The sequence below is a fragment of the Vombatus ursinus genome, unplaced genomic scaffold, assembly GCF_900497805.2.
Source record: "Vombatus ursinus unplaced genomic scaffold, bare-nosed wombat genome assembly UNPS02014790.1, whole genome shotgun sequence".
In the NCBI taxonomy this organism is placed as follows: domain Eukaryota; kingdom Metazoa; phylum Chordata; class Mammalia; order Diprotodontia; family Vombatidae; genus Vombatus; species Vombatus ursinus.
Window position 1 is genome coordinate 63,325 of NW_020954568.1, and position 10,746 is coordinate 74,070.

At 57.7% G+C, this 10,746-nt stretch overlaps 1 protein-coding gene across 1 annotated transcript in view; it reads right to left on the minus strand.

Moving 5' to 3' along the window:
- Positions 1-1,859: 1,859 nt before the first annotated feature.
- The window catches only part of LOC114047782 (cytosolic 5'-nucleotidase 1A-like), a 10,054-nt gene continuing 1,167 nt past the window's right edge, over positions 1,860-10,746 (minus strand). The window contains exons 2-7 of the mRNA XM_027868717.1: positions 9,569-9,649; positions 8,723-8,890; positions 7,545-7,674; positions 5,545-5,667; positions 3,356-3,534; positions 1,860-3,025 (exon numbers count right to left, since the gene is read on the minus strand). Of these exons, the coding sequence (XP_027724518.1) occupies positions 2,723-3,025; positions 3,356-3,534; positions 5,545-5,667; positions 7,545-7,674; positions 8,723-8,890; positions 9,569-9,613 (948 nt within the window). The 5' untranslated portion in view covers positions 9,614-9,649 and the 3' untranslated portion in view covers positions 1,860-2,722. The remainder of the gene's footprint in view (positions 3,026-3,355; positions 3,535-5,544; positions 5,668-7,544; positions 7,675-8,722; positions 8,891-9,568; positions 9,650-10,746) is intronic.

A 10,746-nucleotide genomic window follows, 5' to 3' on the forward strand; every position in this document is an offset into this window, starting at 1 on the left:
AAGAATCCGGGACAAGGAGCCTTCTGAGTCTGGGAGGGGCACGGAGGACCAAGTCTGGCAGGGGCCAGCCGAGTCTGGGTGGCCAGGCAGGCCTGGCTGGAGGCTGAGCCTGGACAACGGCCCCTGCAGGGCAGGGAGGGAGGTCACCGAGAAAATGTTGGGAAACACCCAGGAGGAAGTGTGGGAGGATGCTAGGGAGCTCTGGCCTGCCAGAGTGGGGATGGAAAGATGGAGGCCTGCTGGGGAAGCCAGAGCAGGAAAGGGAAGGGAGGCCAGCAAAGGGGAGGCTGCCAGTAATAAGAGGGTGACCTTGGAGCAGACCGGGTGAGGGGATGGCGGCCAGATGACCAGAGCCAGTCGTAGGACGGATGGGGAGGGCAGCAATGCCAAGATTTGGGTTCCCAATGATAATAAGGACGTTGGAAAGTTTTGAGGGGAGAGATGCTGAGATTGCTCTGAAACATTGAGTGTGTGGGAGGTGAGGCAATGGGGCAGCCAGCAGAGACGCCTTTCTGACACCTTTTTCCTGACATGCACTCTTCCATCCTGTGACACCGGCCTTCATCTCCCACCTCCAGGCACTCTCTCTAGCTGTGTCCCCTGCCTGGAATGCTCTCCCTCCTCACCTCTCACCTCCTGGCTTCCCCGGCTTCCTTCGAGTCCCAGCTACAATCCCCCCTCCTGTAGGATGCCTTCCCAGCCCCTCTGAATTCTAGGGCCTTCCCTCTGCTCATGATTTCCTCTTTATCCTGGACGGACCTTGAGTCATGCAGACTGCTTCGCATCTTGTCTCCCCCCGTGAGGTTGGTCATAAGCTCCTTGAGGCCAAGGACCGTCTTTTCCTCCTTTTATATCTCCAGAGCTCAGCAAGGTGCCTGGCATATAGTAGGTACTTAATACATTTTGATTGAGTGGGTGAGTGATTCTAAAAGTCTGGCGGCTAGGGTTGGGGTTAGGGTTAGTACATAAAGTGCCAGTCCTGGAGTCTGGAAGACCCGAGTTCAAATCCAGCCTCAGACACTTACTAGCTGTGTGACCTTGGGCAAGCCACTTCACCCTGTTTGCCTTAGTTTCCTCATCTGTAAAATGAGCTGGAGAAGGAAATGGCAAACCGCTCCAGTATCTTTGCCCAGAAAATACCACATGGGGCCAAGGAGAATCGCACACAACTGAACAAAATCTGGCTAGAGCTCGCAGACTCTGCCCCGTGAGGATTTCAAAGGCGCAAGGAGACGGGGTGTGGTTTGGTTTTCCAGGCTGAGGGTTTTGAACCAGACCAGAGGCGCCCGGCCCTTAACTCGGGGTAGTCCCCAACGCTCCCTGTTGGTCCAGATTGGGTTAAATCACAACGGAGAATGCTGAACAAAATAAAGACCCAAAAAAGGCAGATGATATTCCAATGTAGGGTGAAGTCGCTGTCCTGCCCCCAGTTTAGTGTCCCCTGTTCTGGCTTGAGTTTGGCCATTGGACCACCCTGCCCCCTTGGAGGCGTCCCTGGACCTGCCTTTGAGGCTCAGCCCAGCGGAAGCAGCTGGAGGTGGGGAGGGAGCAGGGGAGCAGGAGCAGGTATGAGTGGCGCCAGCTGCGGGGAGGACTGGAGTGGTCGCTGAGTGGAGGGCAATGGGGAATGGGCAAGGACTTTCAGGTCTGGGATCGAGGATGCTCGGCAGGTGTGCCAGCATGCACATTTGCTCCTTCATGCCCTCCTGATGATGCCTCTCGCCAGGGAAGGGGCACCACCCTGGGTCTCGATCCTGCCGCTTCTCGGGCACCAGGCCAGCTGTGTCCCAGCATCTCCATCTGGATGCTGCATCCCCTCTCTCCTCCCCTCCCAGACAGAAAGGATTGCTGAGTCCCCAGGCTCTCACTCAGCCAGCTCGGCCGTCCTTTATTCTGTGGCGGAGGGCAGGAGAGGAGGGGAGCTTTGAGAAGAGCGACTTCCCAGCCCCATCCTGGGAGGGTGCTAAGCAGCGCGCTTGACCATCTCCATCTTCCGGCCAGCTTCCCATCTCCCAGCCCTGGCGTCCCTTCAGTGGCCCCTTTAAGGAAGGGCATGCAAGGAAACAGAATGGGAAAGCCCCTGGGTTTACAGAAGGGTCCCTGAGGCCCAGAGAGCAGAAGGGGCTGGCTGCCTGAGGCCTTCTGGGTGGTGAACCGCGCAGAGTTCAGCTCTCCAACCCTGGCCAATACTCAACCTAAGCTTAACTCCAACACAGACACTCCTGGCTGTGTGACGCTGGGCAAGTCACTTCATCACCGTCTGCCTCAGTTTCCTCAACTGTAAGAAGAATCCTAATAGCACCTACCCCTCCAGGCTGAGATAATACTGTAGGCAGTTAGCACCACGCCCAGCACACAGTAGGCATTAAGAAAAGCTTCTCTCCCTCCCTCCCCCCGACTCCTTGCTCAGGCCCAGGGCCTTGGATGGATAGTATGTTCTGTGTGTGTTCCACTGCACGGTTCTTGGTTCCCCTTGAGGTTGGGACTTTCTGTACACACAGCAGAGGGGAGTGTGGGCAGCCCCCTGGGGGAACCGTCACAGCCGGGGAAGGCCATGGATTCCCTCTCCTGTGAGTGTGGCCCTGCCTGGAGACAGGGGGATGGACAACGTGACCGAAGGAGGAGAGAGACAGACGCAGGAACGAGACAGAGACAGACGCAGAGGTAGAGAGAGACAGATGGAGTGGAGAGACAGCGGCAGAGAGGACGCTGCAGAGGCCCCTCAGCAGCCACGGGGCACCAGGGCAGAGGGGACGCCAGCGTCCTGAGCCCCCTGGATGTTGTGCAGGGAATCATCAAAGAAGATGTGCGGGCGGATCTGGGCCAGGGTGGGCCCCTTGGGGGCCCCGTCCATGAAGAAGGTCTCGTCGAGGTGCAGCCCCCAGGCCCGCAGGGTGTTCAGAGCACGGAGGCTCATGCCCCCCTCACTGCGAGCCGTCACCAGGTATGTGCGCACCGGAGACTCGTCCTCACTAAACTTCTCTCTGAGTCGTCCCAGCTGCATGGCGAAGGCTTTCATGGGGCCCTGGGGTCAGAGAGAGAAGGAGACAGAAAAAGAGAGATAGAGACAGTCAGAGGCAGAAAAAGAGAGACATAGACACAGAGAGACAGAGACAAGATAGAGAGATAGAAAAGGGGGTGGTGACAAAGAGACAGAGAGAGACACAGACGAGAGGGAGAGGGAGAGAGAGAGAAAGAGACACTTATCCCCTTGCACACGCACCGCTTGGGCCTATCTGGACAGGGGGAGTGAGAGAACATGCCCGCCTGGGGGTGAGGGGGCCTCAGGACCCTACCTCCCTGGCCTGGCCTGAGGGAGACTTCACTCCATGCTTGGGTCAGGGCTGCTACCTACTTCACCAATGGGCACTGCCTCCAGCACTTTCTCGTACTGTACGGCCCCCGGCAGCCCCCGCTCCTGGAACACGCGGTCCGTCTCATCTGAGAAGAGCACGGCATCGCCATCAAAGGCCAAGCGAAGCTGGGTGCTGGGGGCCTGGACCTCCTGCTGGAAAATGAGGGCAGCCGGCACCCCTGGGAGAACAAAGACGCAGCTAGCATGAGGAGGCCTGCCAGCCTGCAGAGCCTGGGCCTCCCCTCCCTGGGCCGCCGGGCCCAAAAGGTGCCCTGCTAATAGTGGACGCTTGAAGGTTTTCAGAGCACTTTACATATGGTATTCATTTGATCCTCATAACAACCCTGGCAGGAGGTGCCCATTTTACAGATGAGGAAATGGAGGCAGCCAGGGTGAAGTGACTTGCCCAGGGTCTCACAGCTGGATCTGAACTCAGGTCTTCCTGATTCTGGGCTCAGCACTCTCTGCACTGTGGCTCCCCCTAGCTGCTGTCACCCCCCCCCCCAACATCGCCCCTCTTAGAGGGGATCATCTGCCCTCAGATGGGCTCAGATAAGTTAGCATATGTGAGTTCTAGCCAGGATTATCCTTCAGGTACTTTGTTAGGACCGCTGGCTCAGGGCACTCTGGGCTGGCTCTGAGCCCAGCCCCTGCTGCAGGCCGAGGCCTCAATGACGCCCAGCAGCCATAAGATGGTGCTGTTGGACAGACCAAGAGTCTGAACCCCTGAGCCGGCCCAGCCCATCCCCAGCCAGCGTCCAGCGGGGCTGAGCAAGTCCAGCCCCGAAGGTCCTCTGAAAGCCCCTGGTTTGGGGCACAGAACTCAGTTCCCCCTCCGCGGTTACTGGCTGTGGGCCCCTGGACAAGTCTCGACCTCTCTAGCCTCAGTTTCCTCATCTGTACAATGGGGATCATCATTGCCTCCCAATGTCCCTGCTAAAATCCCACCTTTTCCAGGAAGCCTTTCCCAACTCATGCTCTGCTGACCATTCCCGACCTCTCCCTTGTCTCCCCCATTAGACTGGGAGCTCCCTGAGGGTGGGACCTGGCCTTTGCCTTCTCTGTGTCCCCCGCCCTCGGCACATGGCGGGTGCTTAATCAATGCCAGCCGACTGGTTGCCTTCCTGACATCCGCCCCCAGGGTTGTTGCCAGGCTTAAAGGTGATGACCCGTGTAGAGCATACCAATACGTTACTTCTCTTCCCTTCCTTTCCTCACTCAGAAAAGGGGCCTGGAAGGCAGTGTCCACAGACCGCAAGCCGGAGTCAGGCCAGTGAGCCCCTGGGTTAGCGGGCAGCAACCGAAGGAAGCCAGGCTCTGGACAGCAGCCTTCCTTGGGTGGGGACAGGGACAAAGCCCTGACCAGGGGCCATGTGACAAGGGGTCACTCTAACTGGAAAGGTGTCTTCCTGCTGGCCAAGCCTGTGGCCAGAGAACACTCCTGGGAGGCAGGAAAATCCAGGTTTTAATCCTGCCTTTGACACACAGGAGCTGGGTGAATCTGGGCCACTCGCTTCCCCTCTGCCTGCCTCAGTGCCCTCATCTGTACAATGGGGATAATAATGGCACCTCCTCCAGTGCCCTTGGTCTAGAAAAGCCCATTCTTCTCAGTCTGGTTATCATGGCAGCTTGCTAGGAGCCTGCAAGCCACAGGGAGAGACTTGGGGTGCTGGGGTGCCTGGAAGCCAAGGGAAGCCCGGCAGGGTTGGGGACAGAAGCCTGAGCCGTTGGGAGCCTTGGGGTGTGAGGCACAGGCTTCCTGTGCCAGAGCCACAGCGGCTCACACAGACTCTCTGGGCACTCTTGACGGCCGCTCATAGGGTCATTCCCCCATTAGACAGCGGTCTCGTTTAGGGCGGGCACTCTTTCTTTCTGGTTGGATTTGTGTTCGTGCCGTGCCTGGCACACAGTAGGTGCTTAATAAATGCTTGCTGACATGGGGCAGAAGAAAGAGCCCTGGCTTGGGAGTCCAAGATCCAGGTTCAAGTCCAGACTCTGGGACCCCCTGTCGCTCCACCCTCTCAGCCCCATATCAGTTTCCCCACCTGTAAAACGAAGATGGTCAAAGAGAGGATCTCTCAAGTTCCTCCAGAGACGTAGGCACCCTTCCCTCCCTTGGGGAGGCCCCAGAGCTTTGGGCTAGAGTCAGGGAGGGGGGCAGGGGCTGGGAGGGGCAGGGGAAGGCTCACCCCTCCTCAGGGCGTTGCAGACATCAGTCTTGTCTGCGGACAGAAATAGCCTCACATTGTGGTCTCTCAGGTACTGGGTGGAGTCGTTCTCCCTGACAAAGCAGAATTTGGAGATCTCCAGACCTGGGGGGAGAGGAGGGGTGACTCAGGAGGCCCCCCACCCAGGCAGGGGAGGGGCTTGTCTCCCAGATGACCCTGATTCAGCCAGCAGCAGGTGGGTTTCTGCTCCTTCTCCAGGGCCTGGGGGTGCGTGGACTGCTTTGTCAAAATGCGACTGACCCCAGGCAAGCCCTACCTCTCTCCAGGACTCAGTTTCCTCTTCTGTAAAGTAAGGGACTGGGCCTTCCCAAGGACGGTATCTATACGGCAAGTTTTTAGTGGTTGGCCAAATTCACCCCGAAGGCCAGCCGTCTGAACGAGAGTTTAAACCTCCTTCCCGTGTCCTGCCCCTCCCATCCCTGACTGCCTCCTATTCCCGATTCTTGCTGAGGCAGCATGGGAAGGCGGACCGCGGGAGAGAGCAGCTCAGTTAACTGACCCCCAGGGCTTGGGCTGGGAAGCCGGCTGAGGCGGCCTCTCAAGGGCGCCCCTCAGTTCTCTGGTCCCTGCCCCATTTCAGCCTCCAGGGGCCTCCCAACTTGGGTGACTGCTAAGGCTGGGGGCTGCCTAGTTCGCCCTCCCTCTGTTCCAGGTGCAGAGGGCTTGATTGCGTCCCAGGAGTCGCTGAGGAAGGCTGGGGCCTGCGGCACAGGACCTGACTTCTGACTTGTCCACCAATTCTAGCTCGAGGACTTTGGGGGACGGAGGGGCCTCAGTTTCGTCATCCATAACTTGGGTGTGGCGATACCTGCCCAGGGGCTCACAGGGCTGTGGTGAGGAAATAGAAGGTGGGGCCCGAGCCGAAGGACACAAGAACATCATTTGGGGGCCACTAGGCACCAGGGGACAGAAAAAAGAGAAACTGGGGGGAGGGGGAGTTGCCAAGATTTAAGCTGGAAGTCAAGGAAATTTTCATCACAATTAGAGCTGCCCATAAGCATTTCTGGTCTCAAGACCTTTGCACTGTCAATTCCCCCTGCCTGGAATGCCATCCCTTTTCCTCTACCCCTCAGAGGATCGCCAGCCTCCTTCAGGAAGGACTCAGTCAGACACCACTTGGACAGGAGCCCTTATTCTGCATCTTTCCCTGTCAGGCAAGGGTTATTCCAGGACCAAGGACCTTCAAACAAATCCTCCTAACTATGTTTCAATGGGAAAACGATGTTTCCTCGGGATTCCTCTGCCTTTATCTTAAAGACTTGAAGTATTCTTCTGGAAAGAGTCCTTAGGCTGTGCCAGGCCACCAGTCAGCGGGGTCTCCTAAGACATCATGGAAGACTAGGGCGCTCTCTCCTCCGCTGGAATGTGGGCTCCCCGAGGGCAGGCACCCGGTGGCCTTGCTCCGTATGCCCAGGACTCAGCCCAGCGCCTGGCCCATGGTCAGCACTTGGTGACTGATCGGCTGAGCCACAAAGCCCCACTGGCCCGGGCTGCCCCTTCACCCCTCACTGCAGGGCATTAGCAAAGAGGGCTGGAGAGCTCCTAGTGGCCTGGCCTAGGGTAGGGTTTCCTCTTCCCTTATGGCCTAGCTCAGTAGCTGAGGTCCTGTCCACCTCTGAAATTCTGTCATTCTGGGGCTTCTGTTCATACCCCAAGCAGGATGCCAATGGCCCCTGGTCCAGTCTCATTGCTCTATTCCCCTGCCCCCAGGATGGGGGGGCCTGAGCCAGCTGGAGGCCAGTGGTAGCCTCTTCACATCACATTCAAGAGCCTGGAGCTCTTGGAGAAGGGTGGGGCTGCCCTTGGGGTGGGGTCTGTGCTCAAGCAGAGGAGGGCTTGGGGAGAAGAGAAAGGGCCCTCCTGGTTGTCCCAGCCAGGGCAGGTGCAGACCCCCAGGGATGGCTGGGCAGAGCTCAGGGAAGCCTCCCTTGGCCTTTCCCTCCTCTGGACTTCTGCCTCACCTGCCTGCCTGGCACAGTGAATGATTCTGCTGCCAGCCTCCGGGCTGTTGTTGGAGAGGACTATGACATCCAGGAGGCCTCGTTCCTCTGGGTCACGCTCCAGCAGCCTCTGATTGACCAGCTGCACTGCCTAGGAGGGCAGCGAACAAGGCCTGGTGAGCTACCAGCCTCCTCAGCCAGAGCCACCTGGGGGCGGGGACACGTCGATGGGCCAAGGCTGAGGGGGGCACCTGTCAGGTAGCGTCCTGCCTTGCAGCCGCCCACAAGGCCTGAGCGGGGACTTTTGCTCAGCAGGGGCTCTGCCTCCCGTGGCCTCCAAAGGGTTGGGCACCTGTGCTCCCAGCCACAGCCCAAGAAGGAGGCATGCCAGGGCCAGGGGAATCAGGATCTGGGTGTGGGGCCAGCCTCCTCACCCCCTGCTGGGGGACAGTGGCGCAGGAAAGCAGGTGAAGTGAGGCAAGAGCTCACTGTAAGGACCCGGGTCAGCTCAAGCCCCGCAGCTGATGCTCCCTGCCTCGAGGCCCTCAGGTGGAGCCAGAAGCCTGCCCGCCTGTGCCACCACGGCATCTGTTCTGTGGCCTGGGCCGCCTTTCCCTTTCTCAAGGGTCTTCCTTAGTTTACCCACCTGCACCCCCAGTACAATAAAGGGGATGACTTTCCCAGCCCCTTTGTCGCTGAAGAGCCTTGAGGAAGGGAGGGAGGGCACACCTGAATTGAAACACTTGGAAAGGCCTTTGTAAATGGGCCCTTGAAGAGATGTCATTATGGTCCCCACCCAGCCCCTTCCCCTCGCTAAGCCCCTTGGCCCTGGCTTGCTGCAGCTTGGGTCCAGGAGGGGAAGGGAGACTGAGAGACAGTGCAGGGTGCCTGGGGGAATGTGGGGTAGGAAAGGCCCACCTGCCTGGGAAGTGTGGGGGTGAGGCGGGTTACGCCCCAGGAGGTCCCCTGCCTCGGTAGGATGAGAGGCCGAGGCGGGAGGAGGGGGACATATTAGGGGCCCCATGGGTGGGGATGGGGGGAGCCCGGCATTCCTCACACCCTTCGGAGCAGGGTGTTGGCCCCGGGGTCAGCCGGGGATCCCAAAGGCAGCTGCTTACGAGGCAACCTGTGTCAAGTGAAGAGGGGGCTGCCCCAGAGGCCCTGCCAGGCCCCTCGGAGCGCCAAGGAAAGGCTGGCACCTGGATGAAGGGGAAGGCTGTGCCCGGGCGCAGCGGTTCCTTGGCTCGGGCGGTCTGGTGCTTGATGTACTCCTCGGTGCCCTGGGCCAGAAACAGCTGGTGCTCAGCCTCCAAGTCGAAGATGGCTCTGGCGGTGACTGCAATGACCAGCGCTTCCCTCGGGTCCTTCTGCAGGGGCCAAGAGGCAGCAAACCCCCCAGGGTCTCCTTAGGGCCTGGCTCCTGCTGGGCCACTGGGCCACAGGCCCATCTCAGCCCGGGGCTTTCCAAAGAGCTGAGCCCCTTCTCTCTTCCAGTTGTGGGCTCTCTAAAGGCCATCATGCCCCCCACACTAGCGATGTCCCCGGGGTGATATTTTCCCCTAAGACTATGGGGTCCCCCACAGCCGGGGGGCTCCGTCATGACCAAGTTGGCATCTCCTCCTCCTTCCCCTTTCATTGTTCAGCCCAGGATCAGCTGGTCTGTCACAGAGCAGCTGGGTAATAGATGCTAATTGACTGGCTGACTAAATCCTCCATCTCTGCCCTGACTGGGGCTGAGGCTGAGCCTCCCGTGCTGTCCAGGGAGTCCTAGACCTGGGCTTCTTCACAGAACATGTGTGAAATGGGTTGTTGGTTGGTTCTAATAGAATGGATTTCCCCTGCAGTCCCAGTGACTTTGTTTTGTGTGTTTTGGGAAGGGTTCCAGAGGTTTCAGCAGCCCGGCCTGCCCCAGGGGCCCCCTGGTCCTCCCTGCTCTTTGGGAACCTGCTCCCCTCATTTGCCTCCAGGGAGCCCTGCTTGGACCCCTGGCAGCAGGGTGGGGCTGATCTGAGGAAGGGAGGCTGTGCAGAGGCACCTCTACTCACCTGGACAACGTCAGGGTTCAGGACAACCGCCCCCGCCTGTGCCATGGCCGCCTTAGCCCTGTTACTGAGGCAGACAGGAGCCTGGGGAGCAGAGAGGAGTCACCAAGGTGGGTCCCCGGGGAGGGTCTCTCCTTCCCCGGGCTCCTGCCAAGGCTCAACAAACCGACTGAAAGTCCTGTGCCATTACACTCGAGTTCACACACACACACATTACAAACACACACTCCTACTCACACATATTCTCATACACAAAAACATACACGCACTCACAATACGTACACACTCCCACTCACACATACTTATATCTTCTCTCTCTGTCACACACACATACTCTCACCCACACTCACACCCTGCACACACACTCACAATACATACTCATACATTCCCACACAAACGCATACTTACATTCCCTCACACATTCACACACATGCACACTCTCACTTATACACACTCACACTCTGCACACACATTCACACACATATTCTCACACACTCACTCTCACATGTTTATATTCTCTCATACATTCACACACATGCACACTCTCACACTCACACACACTCTGCACACACATTCGCACACACATTCTCACACACTCACACTCTCACATACACACACACTCACAATACATACATACTCTCACACATACATTCTCTCATACTCTGCACACACACACACACTCTGCACACACACACACGCACACACATGCGCACGCCTACGCGCACACACACTACAAACTCACACATTCCCACTCACACATATTCTCATACACAAAAACATACACGCACTCACAATACGTCCACACTCCCACTCACACATACTTATATCTTCTCTCTCTGTCACACACACATACTCTCACCCACACTCACACCCTGCACACACACTCACAATACATACTCATACATTCCCACACAAACGCATACTTACATTCCCTCACACATTCACACACATGCACACTCTCACACATACACACTCATACTCTGCACACACATTCACACACATATTCTCACATACTCACTCTCACATGTTTATATTCTCTCATACATTCACACACATGCACACTCTCACACTCACACACACACTCTGCACACACATTCATACACATATTCTCACACACTCACATGTTTTTATTCTCTCATACATTCACACACATGCACACTCTCACACTCACACACACACTC